Here is a 19,598-nt window from a genome sequence, read left to right on the forward strand (position 1 = left end):
TGCTGCTACAAACTCAATTACAGTCTGAAGCAGCCTAGCATAGGGAGTCTGATTTCATTTCATGAAAAGCATTTACCCTATTGCAGGGCCAGTCAGTGGTGCCTTACAGCAGGACTCTTGGGCAACTCACCTGGCTTTGAGTCCCAGCACTACGATTTTCTAGTCAGAACTTGGGTGACTTGCTCATATTCTCAGTAGCTCATTTTTCTCATCTGTAATATGGAGATTACAACTAGTACTTATTTCTACTCATGGAGACCCACCTGCCTCTATGGAAGGCAGACTATGGACAGTAGCTTCTTAAACTTAGGCTTTGGGTGGATGCCAAAGCTGTTGCCTAAGCAGGCCTGTTCTTGTCTCATGACAAAACAAGCATTCACTACAAAGGCTGATATGTGGCAGAGGATGTCTGCCTCCTGTGATGATCCCCAAGAGATTAAGAACCCAGAGCTGTTGAGGAAACTTTTACAAGGTCTGAATATTCTTAGACCAAATCAACTCTATTTTTTGTTTCTCTTTGTGTTCCACAATTTCAGTCACTCTTGCCTCTGTTGGACTTTATCCGTGACATCCCTATGATCAAATCCCAAATCTCACAAGGAGAGTTCAGAGTGGGGGGAAAGATGAGGTTGATGTTTCTGGTTGGAATATTGTGCCAGTCTTATTTCTCAGTTATATCAGCTTCCTAGAAATTGCTTGACATTTCAAGTTCTTTTAATAAATGAGTTGAATGGACCAAAAAAGTAGATAAACAGAAACATACCTCTAATTTCAGAAAGACTATCTGCCTTCAATGCTCCCTTCCAGACTCACACAAAGCTTCAGGAAGCTTTTCTTCTTCTTTTTTAAGCTATTCAAACACAAGCTAGCTTATTGGTTCTGGCTCCTGTCCTTTTGCCCCTGGCATGGAAGGACTGCATGCTCTCTGGTGCTGATGTATGGGTTGAAATAGAGGGCAGGGACTCAATGCTTTGGATGGGGTGAATTGGAGCAGAGGCTGGATGCTCCCTTGGTAGAGTCTCTTGGCACCCTCTTACCGCCTTGCTCTCTGTTTGATGGAGTCCTGAATGAAGTCATATCTCCCAGACTTAGGATGAAGTGTCTGTCTCTTCCATCTGTTGTATCTTAAAGGTCAATGTCACGGAGTCAGGAACAAGTTCTGGCGAGCATCACAGAAGCAAACTCACTATCACCACCACCCAAACTGGCAGCACTTACAAGCCTAGGGCCTCCAACCTCAGTTTCTGTTTAGTGATTGTGGCCAGGACCATGTTCTGCTTCTAGTCTAGGATCTTTTTTTGAGTCCTAGCTCAGAGTTTAGTAACAAAGTCTATTTCTGGAGCTATATCTAGCTTACCATGCTTGCTAGAGTTTCTAATAAACTCTGCAGTGGATTTCAGGTGAGCCATGTGCTCTGGAATGGACCAAAGCATGATGACCCAGTTCAGGTTGTTTCTTTTTATTCACATACTGTGCCTCCATAGGCTGATTGTCTTTACAGCCGCCTTGGTAGTGTTGTTTTTGCAAGCCCTGATCCATCTGAACTTTGCTCCCCATCACCATCCTGTGGTCCCAAGTGTTAGCATGCCCTGAACTTTACCTTGTTTAAATATTCTCAGCAGGTTGAACTTAATGACCCTTGGGACTTTCCCAGTCTGAGATTCTCTTAGTCTGTGAAGATTATAACAACACCTGGCATTGGTAGAGGACTTTGCAGTTTACAGAGGCTTTTCATAGGACATCCTATTCACATTCCACTGGTATCTCATGTATTTCTTCAATGTGTGCATAATTTCTAGGGGCAAAAGTCATTCCAAATATGGCCCAAAGTTGAAAGTCTACCTGAACTTCCATTCCCTGAGCCTTTAATGTTCTTTGAGCCTTTCTAGAGAAGATGGTTTCTCTTCTTCCATTAGAGCCTCACCTGAGATACATCAGATAGGATTTTTCTTGAGAGCATATCTGTTGTAGATTCATTATTTGGAGCTAAGTTCCTTTTAAATGGACTCTTGTTCAGAGTCTAGAATTTAGGGAATGATTATGGGATTTCATACTTCTTTCATTACTGAAACTTTGGCTCTCTAGCATAGTACTTAACAGAATAGTTTTGTGTTTACAAACATGGGTTTTGGGTTTAGACAGATGTCGGTTCTTGTGGCAAAAGAAATAGTAACAATTACATTTCATTTTCTTTTTAGCAAGGAAACCCAGCAAGAGCCCACTCCTTAACTTCCCTTGCAGTGAGGTGTGGACCACTTCCAGGCCTGATATCTAAGATCTCCTGTGGTTCTCTTCCCTTTCTCTTCTCTTCAGTTGAGTGGATATAGAGGACCCAGTAGAGGATCCCAATGCTTCAGTTGAAGGATTTTAGGTGTGGAAATTATTGCATGAAAGGCCCCTTGCTACACGCCCAATTGGATGTGAACAAGAAATAAATCTTTCATTGTGTTTAGTAACTAAGAAAGGGAGTTACTACTATAGTCAGCTTTTTTTTTTTTTTTTTGGGGGGTTTTTTCTATAGGACGCATGCACTCGCCAGACAGACAGAGAGACAGACAGAGAGATAGAGAGTGAGAAATCACCCCCCAGGGGGGATGGTCATGCTGCAATCCCTTCTCCTCCATTCTCCTCTCGGGATCTTGGGCATGCATGCAGACACGCCGGCGTGAGTTTAAGCCACCGGCTCCGGGACTCGAACCGTGGTCGACTATGTGAGAGTCCAGTGACATAGCCATTACACTAATTGCTGGCCCCTGCAGTCAGCTTTTATTGACAAACATAGATTTTTAAACTAGTTCTTCAACTAACTATATAATCTTGTGCACAGTCCTTACTTTTTTTTGAGCTTTCTCACCTGTGTGAAACTTTGTTAGAAGTCTCTGGCCATAAGAGGAGAGCTTGGGATATAGTTTACTCAGGAAACATTATACCTGCCTACAATATATTACCCAGCCATTGTCTTTTTAATTGTTCTTCCCATGAGCTGGGCTTGATCCCACTTCAGGGCCTTTTCACTTGATGTTCCTTTTGTTTGGGTCAATTTTCTCCCAGGTCCCATGAGTTGCCCTTCTCTCATTATTTAGTCTAATAATCAATATCATAGCCTCAAAGAAGCCTCCTCAAAGTGACTCCAGTTGTCAGCATCCCTGTCCTTCAATTCTTTATCCCAACTGCCCCATTTAACGTTCTCTATTGCATCTGTCACTACTGGAAAGGAGATTATTTATATATTGGTTCCTAAAAATAGTATTTGTTATCTCTCAACCAGGATGCTAGCTTTATAAGGGAAACACTTTTGCCAAGAGTTCTCTGGAGTGTGGGCACATTGCAGGTGCTCAGCCCATATTAGCTGAATGGCTGAGTAGGTATCGTGAGGGTCACATTCTGTAGAGAATTTGTCACTGGCCTGGCACAGGACAAGTGCTCAGAAAAATAGCAGTTGATATTGAGTACCTGACTCTATCAAGTCTCCATTTACATGTCCTTCTTTCCCACTTAGTTGTGAACTTCTCAAAGTCAGAAACTCGATCTTAATATCTTTGCTTCTCAATGAGCCTTGTACACAAGAGGTGACCAATGCCTGTGATTGAAGAAAACTTTAAATTGTGACCTTGATCTGGTATATTTAAAGACCAATGAAACCATCCTTGTTCTAAAAAAAATTAAACCTTTTTATTAGTATATTTACTTTATATATAAAAGAAATACAAAAAAAGAAACACAAAGAAAATGCTTTTATGGCAAATCAGATTTGTCGGTGCCTTCAGCTTGGACTCCAGGCTCTGGCCCACTGGGTGTCAACAAAGTCCGCCGGTTATAATGACCCTTGATGATGCCCGTGTTGTTGTTCTCATTCAGTAGCTGCTTCTGCCTTTGCCTGTTGAGGGACTGGACAAGGCCCAGGACGACAGCAGCCAAAGAGTATTGCCCAGGCAGTCTTCTTGGGGGCAAGATGAATGGGTTGGGTTGAACTCTTCCCAGGAGAAAGTACGTTTTAATTTTTCCTTCCTGTTCACTGATGCCTTTTACGTAGATCTCCCCTCGGTAGTCAAAAGCAAAGCCCTGGTCCTTCAGGATGAGATAGGTCTCCTCTGGGACTTGGATCCGGCCACTAAGCCCAGTACTGTCCATTCGGCTTGCCAGGTTCACGGTTTTGCCCCAAATGTCATACTGTGGTTTCTTTGCGCCAATAACTCCAGCTACCACTGAGCCATGGCTGATGCCTGTGAATGGACCAAAGGAGCAAGATAAGAGAAAGAAGAGGAAAACAAAATGTCTGGACCTCCACTGTCTGGATAGTGACCATTGGATGTGTGATGTCTGTGGATAAACTGCAGGGTCCAGGTCTTGCCTCAGTCTTTATTAGATGTGTGACCTGTGTCTGTTTAGACCTCATTTTTTCTCATCTGTAAATGGAAATAATGAAAGACAACTGACCCCACGTGGCTGACTATGTGGTTTGAGTCTTAGACCTGGCAGTTTGAAAACATGCTGGGCAGGTATGCGTGTATGCCCAAAATCTTGGGAGGAGAAAAGGAGAAGGGATTGTGGCATGGCCATCCTCTGTAAGGGGTGCTTTTTCTCTTTCTCTCTTGCAAGTGCATACACCCTCTGGCAAAAATTAAAGAAAAAAAGTTCATGAAGAATGCATATTATAAAAAGCAAAAACAATGTGAGAATTTCAGTTTATTTGCCTGCCAAAATAAATTCATACTTTTACTTTATTTTCTTTGAGCTTTTTGAAGTCCACTTGCGTACTCATCCTGAACTGTGAGTGTGCCCCAGACCTGTTCTGTTCTGCTTTCCCGCTGCTGGATGATACTTCCCCCTGATCCTATCGTTCATTTGGTAAATTCTTTTTAAAAGCTGAATTCCTTCATTCCCTTTTTCTCTTCCATCTTTCCTTACATTTTCTTTCTCCTGTCTATGGAAGAAACAGAAACAGAAAAGCATTCTTTTTACACCATGATCTATATCTAGTCTCAGTCAGCCCCGATCTTGGGTTCGCGCACATGTGCCCAATATGCTCAGAGATATTGAAGGTTTTGCATCCCAGGATATTTTTCATTTGGGTCCAGTTGTGTTATCCCTCTGCCACCACCTGGCCAGGGATAAATGCTTTTAAAGACAATTTCAGGCCCCTTTCTTTGGGAAACATAGATTTTTCTTCCAGAATGATGGCATTTCCCTGAACATGTTAGTCTACATCTCCTTACAGACTTAGAATTTCTTCAGAGAGGCTAAGTATTAATGGGACAAAGAAATGTGTTATTATCTGTTAAAGATATTCTATAGTTTTATTAACTGGACTAGGGAGAAATGCTCACCTGTTGAAATATTCACTTTGTAAGCTAAATAATGTGATTGAATATATTAGAGAAAGTGAAATAAAAAAGTTGTTAAAAAATAATAAAAAAAGAAATTCTTCACTCTACAAATGCTGACTGCTATGTGCCAGGCATGGGGATATGGTGGGAAAGAAGAGACAGCTCTGGACCTCATGGAGCATTCTTCTACTAGGGGAGATAGAAAATAATTTAACAATTAATTATAGTATTAGCAAGTGATAAAGGCTAGAAAAAAATAAATGAGGTAAAAGGATAGAGAAAAATGGAAGGTGATGCATTTTGGAGCAGGGATGGGACTAGTCAGGCAGATATCTGGGTAAGATCATTTTCAGTGGAGGCAGGAGCTAGACACACACACACACACACACACACACACTCAGTCAGTCCTCTCTTCTGTGGGTTCTGTATCCACAGATTCGACCAAGCATGAATCAAAAACTATTTGAAAAAAAAAAAAGAATATGTACAAATAAGGAATAATACAAATAAAAGACATTATGGCAGGTATTATAAGTAACCTTGAGCTGATTTAAAATATATAGGAGAAAGTGAGTAGGTTATAATAAATATGATACCACTTTATATAAGGTCCTTGAATGTCCATGGATTTTGATATCTTCAGGGGGTCCTTGAACCAATTCCCATGGACATTGTACATCTTACATATGTACAATCATCCCAGGGATGATTGTACATATGTAAGATATAATGGGATGGGAACTTGAAAACCAGACTCTGTAGGATGCATGGGAATTGTATTGATGGTGAGCTCTTTAAAATGAGCAGAGCTCATTCAGAACCATTATCCCATTTGATATCATATTACTAAAAGGTAGGAAGGTAACAATATGGTAACAAAATTCCCAGATGCCACATGAGGAAACTGAGACTTGGAGGGTTTAAATGGCTTGCCCAAAGTTGTAGAGCTAGGGGCAAGCAGACACAAAACACAAATTCTGATGCTCAATCCAGTCAGAAAATTTAATCTAACTTCCAAGATCAGTGAAAATATATCAGTGGTATAATATATCATGGCAAGTTCTGGCCGATCTTGGAAGCATCGTTGGAATTTACTTAGAATATCTGTTTGTTCAGGGTTAAAGATTTCTTTTTACTTCTGGTTCAATTGTATAGTCAATAATTTCAGAAAGGACATGAAGGATTTATGGGAGATGGGGAAACGATCCTTGAACAGTTCATCCATAGATCTAAAACATACAGTATAACTTCTTTTATTCCATGGAACAAAGGCTCATGGCATTCCTTAGATCTGACAAGTCAGATATTGGTATTTCTTGACCTCTTTTTCTTGTGAGCTGCTAAGGGAGAACCAAATAAAGTAAAATGGCACATCAGCCAGAAGATGTCTACCATATCAGGATTGCAGCAAAAGTTGTTTTAAACAGAATGTCACCTACTTCAAGAATCAGGACATGGGAACCAGCAGTTAGCGTAATGGCTATGTCGCTGGACTCCCACGTAGTCGACCGCGGTTCGCGTCTCGGACCCGGTGGCTTAAATCTCACGCCGGGCGCGTGTGCGTGCATGCCCAAGATCCCGAGAGGAGAATGGAGGAGAAGGGATTGCGGCGTGACCATCTCCCCTGGGGGGTGATTTCTCGCTTTCTGTCTCTATGTCTCTCTCTGTCTGTTTGGCGAGCGCACGCGCCCTATAGCGAAAACCTCTCCAAAAAAAAAAAAAGAAAAAGAAGAATCAGGACATGATGGAGCTGCTGCTGGTGTGACTATCCTGGCTGTGTGATCCTAGACTAGTACAGTCATTCCTGGGCCTGGGTTCACTTGTCTATACAATGAAAATATGGACTAGAGCAAAGGCTTTCAGACTGCGATTTAGGAGGCCCCAAAGGCTCAGCAGAGATGCAGGAGAAATCATCAAGTTACACAAATCATAAGGACTGTCGTCTAATCGCAGTGATTATTGCTGTGTTGTTGCTCACTCAAGGTGTCTGTAAGTCCAGAGGAGGGGTCAGCTGTGCAGCTGAGTAAAGTGCTAGAGGCTCTTGACCTGTCCCTGGCTCAGTATGGTACTTGTATTCTCTACAGTAGAATTCCACTTTTCTGGAGGCATTATCCAGAGGAACACACAAGCGATACATTGACCATCCCCACTGAGTGAGAGAAGTCTGATTAAATGGTTGATTCATCAGCTACCTCTTTAGCAGACCCTTGCGTGGGTGGGACAAGTAAGTCAGGGAAGTTAACCATTTTCCAGTGTTTGCTGAGATGAACTGCTTTGCATTTCTCTACACAGGCCAGTATCCTTCTCTTGCTTCCAGGATTTTCAGTGAGGAAGCTCAGAAAGGCTTGAGCTGACCCTGTGTCGGTCCTTGGTAGGGTCACACTAAGCCTATAGCGTTTTGCAGGAAAAGCTTCCTGCACTGATATCGAGGGGACAGGAAGGCCAGCTAGCTTTATAGGATCCCACTTGCCACACTAACAGCTGGTACTCACCAATCCGGAGTTCAAAGTTGTTGAACGAATGCTTATTGATCTCCTGGATGCTTTCGGTCAGGGCAAGAGAGAAATCAGCCAGAGCACACAAGTGTCCCCACTTGTCCTCACATTGCTGGGGCAAACATGAGAGAAGAATTCATTCAATGCAGTGAACATTAACCCTTCTGCAGCAGGCACTTTAGGTCCAAACTGCACCTGCACATTCCTTAGCGGGAAATAATCACGCGTGAGCCCTGTACACTCATGTCATCGGTATCCAGAAAGATGAGGCCATATGAGACTCACAAGAGTGTAGTGTGTGTGAGCCCTTGTATCCCTCTGTCCAGACCTACACTCATCTACTCAGATCAATGCATCATGGATTTCTGAGTGTGTTCACTGTTGCATGTGGGCTCCATGTATATGTAGTTCTATGTTAGATGTGTAGCTCTTCTTATCTATTCCCTTCACGGTGTTACCATGTTGGTTTAAGGGATGTTTCACATCAACGTTTACTCATAAAACTCCTGAGGGAAATATAGAGTAAGCCTCTGTGCCTTCCTGAGCCTCAATTTCTACATCTATAAAAGGGAATACATATACTTCCCTGCTTGCCTCACAGAGATTATATCAAATTATATGCAGGAGAGATCTGTGTGCCCCTAGAGAGCTGAGGTTGACAAATTGCTTTGTAAAAGGCCATATAGCAAATATTTCAGGCCTTGCAGGCCATATCTTTGTCATGACAACTCAACACTATCATTTTAGCTTGAAGAGATCAACAGACAAAATATAAATGAATGGTAATAGCTGTGCTCCAATAAAGCTTTGTTTAAAAAAAAATCAGGGGGTGGGCTAGAATTTCCCAGTGGGACATCATTTTCTGACTCCTGCCATACAATGCTTCACACATGAACAAAAGTACCAGCATGGGTTTCTTCCAATATAGTCACTCTTGGAATATTTGTAGGTTTATAGTGGGAAAGAAAGCACCGGAAGGATGAGAATAAATTAATGGGCATGTATCTTGCTTATTAACTCGGACTCATATTTATTTAACATTGTTTGAGTACTTACTAGATGTAAGGCTTTGTATGGAGGGCATGACATTATTTCAGATAATTCATCCATTAATCCTGGAAGGTAGACATTAGTGTCCTAATTTCACACTAGTGCCTGGCACACAGTCAACATTTCAAAAATTAGGAGCTACTACTTTTATTACATGCAACTTTTGAAGGAGAAAACAAAATAAGAATAAGAAAGAAGACTATCGTTAGAGGCTTAGTAACACCTACAACTAAATTATTGGGTTGTTCGGAAAGTCATGATGCATTTTTCATAGAAAAACATAGAAAAATACATCATGACTTACAAGACAACCTAATATAATCAAGGTATTTCCAGGCTTTAATTTTTGTTCTAATGAACAGTGAAGTTCACAGTAAATTCTAGGAGTTTGTCAAGCAGCACTGTTTTATTGAGCAAACCCTACCTACCTCTAAAACAAATGTAAACACATGAAGACCCTAATTCAATTCATCAGGTTTTCTCCCCACCATTCCCTAAGCCTCTTGGTGATAGAGGCTCCACCACCTTCAGTAACACAACAAGATTCATGCAATAGGTTGTGGTTGAGTCCAAAGAGTGCACACTACCTGTTTTTCAGGGGACAGGCCTGAAACAGCCATGTAGGTGCTGCCAATCGTCTTAATCTTTTCTATATCTTGAAACCGGTCTTCACCAAGAAGCTGAAACAGATTTAGGCAACAGTGTGAGTTCTGCTGTTTATTCTTCCAGAAGACTGGAGTTCCTGAAACAGACCCCTGACTCACAATGAAGATCTATGTCTGATGGTTCACCATCTTTGAGATAGCTGCTTTTCTCTCCGAGAATCATGCATTTGACCAGCTAAGATATATTTATTGAGCACTTGCTATGTGCAAGGAGCTGAGATGTGTGTAACCAGACCTCTTTAAGGAATAGGTCTGTTTATATAAATCTTTGAAATTAGCAAGACTAATTGATTAGCTTAAAGAAGAAATCACAGATGTTCCAAAGTCTGTCAATAGGTCTTTGATTTTTGCTTTCAACATGTGCTTAGGCTCTTATCACAAGCACTTCACTGACGGCACCCTGGTCTAAGTCAATGTTAGCTTTTAGCTGGACGATTACAGTAGCTCACCTGCTCCTGCCTCTGATTCCTCACTCCAGCATGGCAGCCAGATAAATCTCATGCACATGAAAGTCAGATCATGTATGTGGTCTGTCCAAAACCCTCTTATGGCTTTCCATTTTATTCAGGGTAGAAGCCAGCCTTCTCTGTGACTTGCAAGGCTTGAGCTGTTCTCTCCCTTTCTGTCGCCTTTTATCACACGCTCCAGCTACACTGATCTCCTCTTGCCCTTTGACCTGAGAACACGTCAGGCCTGCCTCTGCCTTAGGACCTTTGCATTGGTTGGACTACTGTTCTCTCAGACAAGTGCATGCTTATTCTCTTACCTCCTTCAGTCTTTCCTCAAATTCCATCTTTTCAATACAGGTTTGTTGACCACCTTCCTTCCCTTTCTAATTGAATACAGCAACTCATTCCCATAATTCTTTCTTTTTTTTTTATAGAGAGATTTTCTTCTATAGGGCATGTGCACTCACAAGAGAGACAGAGAGAGAGAAAGCAAGACATCACCCCCAGGAGGCATGGCCATGCCACAATCCCTTCTCCACTCTCCTCTTGGGATTTAGGGCATGCATGTATACACTTGGTGTGTTTCAGGCCTTCAGGTCTGGGACTCAAACTGTGGTCAGCCATGTGGGAGACCAGTGACATACCATTAAACCATCTACTGGTCCCCTCTCCCCCCCATATACCTATTTTTATCTTCCTTTACTGCTTTATTTTTCTCCTTAGCACTTAGCCCTGACTTTTTTTGTTTTATTTTTCATCTTCCTCACTGGGATGTAAGATTCTTGGGGTAGATATTTTTGCCTATTGATTTTACTACCTAGTACTTAGACATAGCCTAGAACACAGTAGGGATGAATGAATAAATAAATAAATAAATGACCAAATGAAAGGATGGGTAGCATCCTTGATGTTCCTCTAAGTTTTACCTGCAGTTTGGATTTTAATGCTAAGGAAGAGAAATCTCTAACCATGGCAGGCAAAAAGAGTCTCTTCAGTAAACCCCCAGGATGTCCATGTCTTAATGGTTGAAATCCATGCATATGTTACCATGTTGGCAAAAGGGACTGTGCATATATGGCTGGTTAAGGACTGAGAGATAGGGCGATTTCCTGGATTATCTGGATGGGCCCAATTTAATCACAAGGGTCCTTATGAATGGAAGAGGGATGCAGGAGAACTAGAGAAGATGTTATGGTGGAAGCCCAAGATGGATTGATGTAATTGCTTGATTTGCAGATGGAATAAGGGGGCCATGAGGAAAGGAATGTGTGGGGCCTCTAGAAGGTGGAAAAGCAAAGAAACAGATTCTCCCTGGAGCCTTCAGAAGAAAAACAGTCCTGCTGACACGTTGATTTTTAGCTCTGTGAAACCCATTCTGGACTTCTGATCTCCAAACTAAGGCAATAGATTTCCATTGTTTCAAGCCACTAAATCTGTGGCAATTTGTTACAGTAGGAATAGAAAACTAATACAGTAACTGTTTACTGAGCACCTAGAAGCCTGATGAACAAGATACTGGAGGTCCCAGACATTATGGAGCTAATGGCCCATATAGTGGAGTGGGATGTTAAAAATGACTACACAAGGGAACCAGCAGTTACTGTAATGGCTATGTCGCTGGACTCCCACGTAGTCGACCGCGGTTCACGTCCTGGACCCGGTGGCTTAAAACTCACGCCGGGCGCGTGTGCGTGCGTGCCCAAGATCCCGAGAGGAGAATGGAGGAGAAGGGATTGCGGCGTGACCATCCCCCCTGGGGGGTGATTTCTCGCTTTCTGTCTCTTTGTCTCTCTCTGTCTGTCTGGCGAGCGCACGCACCCTACAGTGAAAATCTCTCCCCCCCCCAAAAAAAAATGACTACACAAAACATGTCCTGATTCGATTCAATAAAGTTTATGTTGGAAACATGCTGACTATAGAGATATGTAAAATGGGCCATTCTGATTTTATCTGGAGGATTTGGGAAACTGTTCCTGAGCAAGTGATTTCTAACTTAAATCTAAAGGGCAAGGAGGTTTGTTGAGCAGAGGATGAGCTTGTATGTGTTGGAGAAGCTGAGAATGCGGATAGGAGGGGGAAGCATCCAGACATAGAGGAGAACATATGTGGGGCCTGGACTGGGGAGGATGCGTGGGATGTTACAGGAGTTGAGAAGCTAGCTTGGCTGCAGTGTTCTGGGGAGGTCACAGGGTCAAAGAGATGGGCTGAGCCATGTGGTGGGAGCCAGAGCCCGTGAGGCCCAGTGGGGCACCCAGATGATGATGAAGGCCTGGCCTTCCATTCTAAGAGCAGTGTAAGCATGAAGGATGACTGTCAGCAGGGAGAGACTGGGTCAGACTTAGATTTTGGAAAATTCATTCTGGTTGCCATGGGGCAAAAAGAAACACATAGGGAGACCTACTGTGTTCAGGTAGGAGATGACAGTGACTTAGGCTGGCAATGGAGATGTGTGTATATTTCAAAAGATTCTAATTGTGGTAGAATCAACAGGGCTGGTGCTTTGTGGCCTAGGAACTTACTTCTAACACCTTTTACTAGTCCTGGATATAGATTAGTGTGTCTGTGCCTGTGTGCAAGTATGTGTTCATATGTGTGTGTAGGTGTACATGTACACACATGTGGTGCTTATTTGCCCATGTGGTCACAGGTGGGTCATGTGTTTGTGTGCCATATATGTGTGGTATTTATGTGCATAGCCACTTGGGTGCATCTGTGTGTATTTATGTGTGACCATGTGCACATGAGCATGACTGCACATGTGTGGGGTGTGCATTGCATGCATGTGCATGTCTGGTGTTTATATATACATGTATCCATGTATGTATGTGCCAGCATTGTTTGGATGGTATTTATGTGCATTTGTATCCATACGTATGCACTAATGTGCATGCTTGTGTTTGGGAGAGGTCAGAAGGCAGAGAAGGGCAGGCAGGAAAGGCAAGGCAACTTCTCAATTATGCAGCTTGTTTGTCCATGACACACAGTCATTATATCAGCTTGGTGTAAGCACCCAGATCACCATGTTCCAAAGACTGCCTACCTATGCACTCACACACAATAATTTTCTAAACTTTCATGGGCTGGCTGATCTTGATATGTGTGTGTGTTACTTGGGTAACATGAAACATGTCCCTGTGCCTGCTTTCTCCTCTGGTCCCTCCCTGGACTCCTCATATCCTCAGCCCATGATTAGAGTTTGGTGTCCCGAGTGGACAGTGAGACTTTTGAGGTTGCATGCAACATTGCATGATTCCCAGCATCCAAAGTGTATCTGTGTTTCTTGGTATCCTGAGGTGCCTTGATGATGCTAATCTTAGGGACATTAGATGCTATTTGGATGACCCCTTGGTACGATTTAACAAATCTTCACATGGTATCTGTAATACTCCTTGTTCAAAAATTTAGAATTCCATGATGACAGCACCAGTGCATTGAACCAATGCATGTGACTGCAGTTTGCATACCCATGAAGCTGGCGCTAAGTGCAAGAGCTAGAGTCAAAACCCACACCTTCCTGGTCTTCAAGTCTAAACTCTTGCCTCTTCTTTTCCATTGTTGAAAGGTCTTTAGGTGTAACTTATGGTTCTTCAACTCTTTGCCTCCTTTTAAGATTGTTATATCTTCATGGTCTCATGTCATCCTGGAGGTGGACAGACAGATGGGCCAGATGGAGTGGACTAGGAGGTTTTCTTAATTTTTTTTTATAGACTCATTTGTTATAAGCCACCTCTCAAAATTAATCGGGAGCTATAAAATCTTGAAAAATTCATGCTCAAGAGAAACCCTTTTGGAAGCATTTAACCCCCAGGCAGGTGCTTTTATGATTTGCTTTGCTGTGTGTGTGTGTGTGTGTGTGTGTGTGTGTGTGTGCGCGTGCATGTGCATGTATGCATGCACATAGATTCATGTAGCTTGATACGAACCCAGCTAGCCTTTGCTTACTCATTTTGTTGCTTGAGCTAAAGTTGTTTGCCTGTCCTCATGAAGATTTTGCATTCTGTACCCAGAGTATGCAGATCCTCAGCCTTGAGTCAGATCTGACCTTTGCCCTTAGACACCATCAAATGGGTTTGACCTTTTATCAGCCCTATGTTTCTTAATATTTCCACTCAATGATCTTGGGGTGCATTCATTTGCTCACCTCCCTTCCTCTGTCTTGGTACTTTACCACCTTTCCGCTGGCTCTGGGCTGATTTGACATGGTTCTGCAGGGAGGGAAGACTCTTCTTCTGTCCTCTTCAGGCTACTTGGCAAAGGGCCAATTTCAGGCCCAGGCAAAGCTGCCTCTTCCTCAGACATTGATTTGGAGGTAGCAAGAGACTTCATCATTTCATTTAGTATCCACACAGCCAGATTATTTATTCTATAGCTAAAAGCATCTGGAGTAGAATGTGGTTCCTAATCAGCCCATTTATTAATTCGCTAGTGCAAATGGAGAGCTGAGATGAGCTGTGAGAGGACTCTTTAGCACTTTGCCGGGCAGGAGTCCTTGTAGTGGGTTATTGCAAACATGGTCTCAAAGAGTGCACTCTGCAATGTTCAACTTTCCTCTGAGCCAAGAGTGCATCATCTCAGGTTCCCGTGGTAATCATATCAGCAAGAAGAGTAGCAGTAATATTAAAGTGAGCATCAGGTGTCTTGCTGGAGCTCAGTCAGGCAGAATCTAGAGGGTCTTTCTTGACCCAGAAAAAGAAGGTATGCCTGGGTGATCCAAAGATCTATGCAGGCAAGCAGTGTATCTGAGGGTAAGAACTCAGGGGAAGTTTATGTATTTCTTGCTGACTACATCTCTCCCCAACTTCTACCACCTCTGTGCCTTCTACTTTCTCCCTCCCCCATCACCTTACTTCTTTCTTCTCATCCCTTTCTCTCCGCTCTTTCCTTTTGCCACTCTCCTTATCTCTTTATCCTTGTTCTCCTCTCATTCAGCCTCTTCCTTCTATGCAAAGAAGACTGCTCCTGGACAAATGCACTGGTCAGCTTCCATCTACCATTCCTCATGTCTACTATGAGCGGTGCTTCTCTCCTCTTCTGCTTTGGGAAGATCCCAGGATCTCTACAATTTGGTGCACTGAGATTCAAATGTAGTTCAAATTCACTTTATTTACTACCGTTTAAAAACACTCCAATGAATCCTTTTGGGAGGTAGGTTGCTGTAGTGTTTAAAATACAACAAAACCTAATGTCTCATACTTTTAGTCCATATATTTGATAGAACTATTTCTATTTTTTAATTTGCAACTATGTTTTGGAGTAGTCCATCTTCATCTTACTATTGGCCAATTGGTTTCTGCACCTCCATTTAATTAATTAATTCATTTAACAAACACATAGCAAGCCTCTGTTATGCACATCTCTTAGGTATTAGGCCTTGGCTGACCTAATAGGTATAAGAGTATGCTCTCTGTTATCATGAACTTATGGTTTCGCATGGAGGATGGAAATTAAAGGTGATATAGTCATGGAATCTCACTCTTCTTCCCACCTTGCAAGATTCTCTGTTCTTCTATGCTTACCAGTTGCTCTTTGTGTAACAATGCTTCTAGTCACCCTACTGCCCACTGTGTAATAAAGCTTTGGGTGACAAACAGTTATTATGCCTTATTTATCTTGACCCCCACACCTCTTCCCAGGACAACTACAATGGCCATCATTGACCTCGTGACTTCAAAAACCAACACCAGGAAATGGAAGATAAGTGAGAAACAGTGAAATGCAGTGATTAAAAACCAAAACATTATGGTGGACCCAGGTTCAAATCTTGGCTTTGCCACTTAATGATATGTGATCCTACCTGGGTACTATGGAGTCTGGGAGTCTCAGTTTTTCTTATTTATAAAATGAAGGCTAGAAATTCCTATTTTGTGGGTTTGGTGTGAGGGCTAACACATAAATGATATTTATTGAAAATGCTTTGAATTTGTGGCAAGTTTGTACAAATCTATGGCTATTATTAAGATGGGCTACTGACTTAGAACTAAGTGGTTAGTGAAAGAGACAAATTTGTAAATAAGATTGTTCTGAAGATTTTAAGCTCTATGATATAAAGTTTTCCAGAGTACAAGTTTTTCATTGAAAAAAGAAATGACATCACTTGCCTAGGTAAAGAGGGGAGTTAGAAAATACTTCAAAGGTAGAAACGGTATTTGAATTGACTGTTAAATAAGTACTAGGTTTTTCTTTTTCTTTTAATTTATTTATTTAGTACTAGGTTTTTCACATGGAGTTCAGGGACAGAGATGGACTGGGTGAAAGGATGACATAATTTCTAAGCAGGAAGTGTAACTAGTCAGGTGGTCTTCTTGTCTCATGAGTGGTGAGACAGTGTTGGACAGCAAGGGTTAGTTGAAAGGTAGGGAGAAGTGAGGCTGGATTGGAAACAGGAAGTGCAAGGCCTCAGAGACCTGCCAAGAGGTTAGCAAAGGGGAGTCACTAAAAGGTTTTAGGCTTCAAAGGGATGTGATAAAATACTCCTGACTTTGGTAGTTGCTGATGATAAGATACAGGCAGGGAAAGCAATTAAAAGATGACAGGTGAGAAATAATAGGGCCTGAACCAAGGCAAGGGCAGCATTGCTGGTAAGAAAAGGCAGGCCCAAAAGCTATAAAGGTTGACAAGATGTCTGCACTTTCATGTCCATTGCAGCATTTTCACAATAGCCAAGATACAAAAGCAACCTGTGTCCATTGATGGATGGATGGATAGAGAATGTGATACACACAGTGGAGTTTTATTCAGCCACATAAAAGAAGGAAATCCTATCATACATGACAACATGAATGAACCTGGAGTGAAGTAAGCCAGAAACAGAAAGACAAAGAGTGCATGATCTCACTTGAGCATGTAAAACCATCAAACTAAGAAGCAAATAATAGAAGGATGGTTGCTAGGTGCTGAGGATGGGATGGGACAGGAGCTGATTATTAAATGATATAAAGTTTCAGTTTAGGGGTCAGCAGATGGTGTAATGGTTATGTCTCTGGACTCCCACATAGCTGACAATTGTTTGAGTCCTGGACCTGGTGGCTTGAAACTTATGCTGGGCGTGTTTGCATGTGTGCCTAAAATCCTGAGAGGAGAATGGAGGAAAAGGGATTGTGGCATGGCCAACCCCCGTAGGGGGTGATTTCTCACTTTCTATCTCTCTGTCTTTCTGGGAAGCGCATGTGCCCTGTAACAAAAATCTCTCTCTCAAAAAAAAAAAAAAAAAAGGTTTCAGCTGGACAGAGAAATAGGTCCTTGTGGTCTCTTACAGAGCATGGTGATTATAGTTAGTGTATATATGAAACTTGCCAAGAGAGTATATTTTAAATGTTTCACCACAAAAAAATATGTATGTGCAGTGATAAATATGTTAATTAGCTTGATTTAATCATTTCATAATGCATGCATATATCAAAATATCACATATAACACCATAAATATATACAATAAGGAAAGGACTTCCCATGACTCAGTAATTGGAAGAAATGTGGGGATTGTGGGAGAGGACGTTGTTCAGGGTGATGCATAGGTGTCATTGGTGCCAAAACCCCATGGAGCCATCCTCCAGAATAGCACAGTACTGGCTGCCCACAGGACATTACTGCACTTGTTTTCAGAGAATTCCCCTGGGCCAATAGGAATCCCAGTGCTGGAAATGCTGGGAGGTTATGTATCCCATCAAGGGAACCATAATAATGAATGAATGAGCAACATTAGTGTCCAAAAACCTGGTCCTCCTGCCTTAGTATGAGACAGTTGTATCATCTGGGCTCCTGAGCTCCCCAAGGATCAGGCTGAGGCTAGACTTCAGCAGAACTCACATCTTTGCTTGGCTTTTTCTACTGCATTTTCTCCATGAGTCACTTGTTTCCCCTTAGGCTTTAGCCATGGTATGAACCAGACGGGGGACAGGAGTGGAGAATTACCATTTATGTCAAGGTTATTAGTGTAACCAAAGTATAGTATGAGTATTTCCACCCTCCCAGCCCCCCATCTGTGTTCTTCAGACTAGGAACCTGGAAGAAGAAATTGCTACCTGGAGAATGTTTATACTTGTGTCAGTTCTCTGACTACATGCTGATAGTTTTATTTTTAGCACTTTGAGCAGATAGAGAAGTGTCCCCCTCAGTGTCTAGTCTCTGAGAAGCTAGTGTGTGAGTAGCACTGGCCTCAGAGAGACCCGTGACCAAGTCCTGGCTTTGCCATTTGCAAGTCATGTGACACTGGGTTATAAGTTACTTAGCTCGCTGAGGCTTACATTGCTGATCAGTTAAGCAGAAAAACAATAGCATTTATCTCACTTGATAACTATGATAATTAAGTCAGATAATACATGTCCATGTTTGTAATACAACATTAAATTCCTTAAGTTCAAAACAAATGGCTCATTTCCACCATGAATAAAGTGATGCTATGAGAACAGAGATGCCTATGTGTGTTTATAAGTTTCTGAGGCTTATATTTACCTCATCAAAGTCAGCAATGATCTCATTCAGCAAGCGTAGGCATTCCACTCCCTGGTTATTCATTTCAGTCTGAGAGTAAAAGTCTGCAAACCCTGGGATGGAGGCAAACATCACCCCAACAGCATCATAGGATTGAGAATACAGCTCCTGGACAGGAAGACACAGAGGGAACCAGAAATGATTATCAGAGGTCAGTTTCTGCAATGATGCTACCTGTGCATATGTGTGCAAGCATACCTGCACAGGTAACCACAAAGAGGACAGAAAGTGGGAGCTAGAACACCCTTATGTCAACACCGTATATCTTTCTTTGGGCTGTTATAACAAAATATCTTAGACCAAGTTCCTTAAAAACAATAGAAATGTATTTGTGAGAGTCTGGAGTCTGGACAAGATAAAAGCATGAGCAGATTCAGTATTTGGTTAAAGCCTGCTTTATGATTCATATTCATAGACGGTTCTTTTCTAGTGTGTCCTTACATGGTAGAAGGGATATGGCAGCTCTTGAGAAACTCTTTTATAAGGTCAACAATCCCATTCATGAGTGAGGGCTCCATCCTCATGAGTTAATCACTTCCCAAAGACCCCACCTCCTGATGCTATCACTTTAGGAGTTGAGAATTTAACGTGTGCATCTTAGAAGGACATAAACATTTTGTCCATTGACTCACGCAGGATCATCACCATACATTTTGGCACCACAGAAAATTTGTAGACTGGACCCTGAGTTGCAACTGCCATTTATCTTTGGTCAGTTTCCTCTTCTGCTCTCCTTAATGGCTAGTCTAAAACCTCACCATTCTTCTTAATCTAACCTTCCAGTCTATTCTTCTTGATGGGTGATTTACCTCCAACTTTATTGAGAAATCACTTGGAGATGATTGATCTCTGCTTCAACTTTCATACACTTGTCTCCATTTATGTTCATTTTTGTCCCTTTAGCCCTCAACCCACATGGTGTGTTTTTCTTTCTCCTGCTGGAGGTCAATGCTTCTACCTGGTATTGACCCCTTATAATTTCTTTGACAATGTACTCTCACAATAATCATTTTTTCTTATTTTATTCTATTCCTTTTCATCCTCTATGTATCCTTAAGAATGTGCCCTGAATCCTTCAGACACTTATGACTATCAACCAACCTCTCTTCATCTTTGCTTCCAA

At 42.0% G+C, this 19,598-nt stretch overlaps 1 protein-coding gene across 1 annotated transcript in view; it reads right to left on the reverse strand.

Annotated features, from left to right (window-relative positions):
- Positions 1-3,735: 3,735 nt before the first annotated feature.
- ADCY8 (adenylate cyclase 8) overlaps positions 3,736-19,598 on the reverse strand; it is a 242,822-nt gene continuing 226,959 nt past the window's right edge. Inside the window, 4 exon segments of the mRNA XM_006156697.2 lie at positions 3,736-4,223; positions 7,820-7,934; positions 9,460-9,552; positions 18,437-18,583. Of these exon segments, the coding sequence (XP_006156759.1) occupies positions 3,736-4,223; positions 7,820-7,934; positions 9,460-9,552; positions 18,437-18,583 (843 nt within the window).

The sequence above is a fragment of the Tupaia chinensis genome, unplaced genomic scaffold (assembly GCF_000334495.1).
Source record: "Tupaia chinensis unplaced genomic scaffold, TupChi_1.0 Scaffold000513_1, whole genome shotgun sequence".
NCBI classification, from domain to species: domain Eukaryota; kingdom Metazoa; phylum Chordata; class Mammalia; order Scandentia; family Tupaiidae; genus Tupaia; species Tupaia belangeri.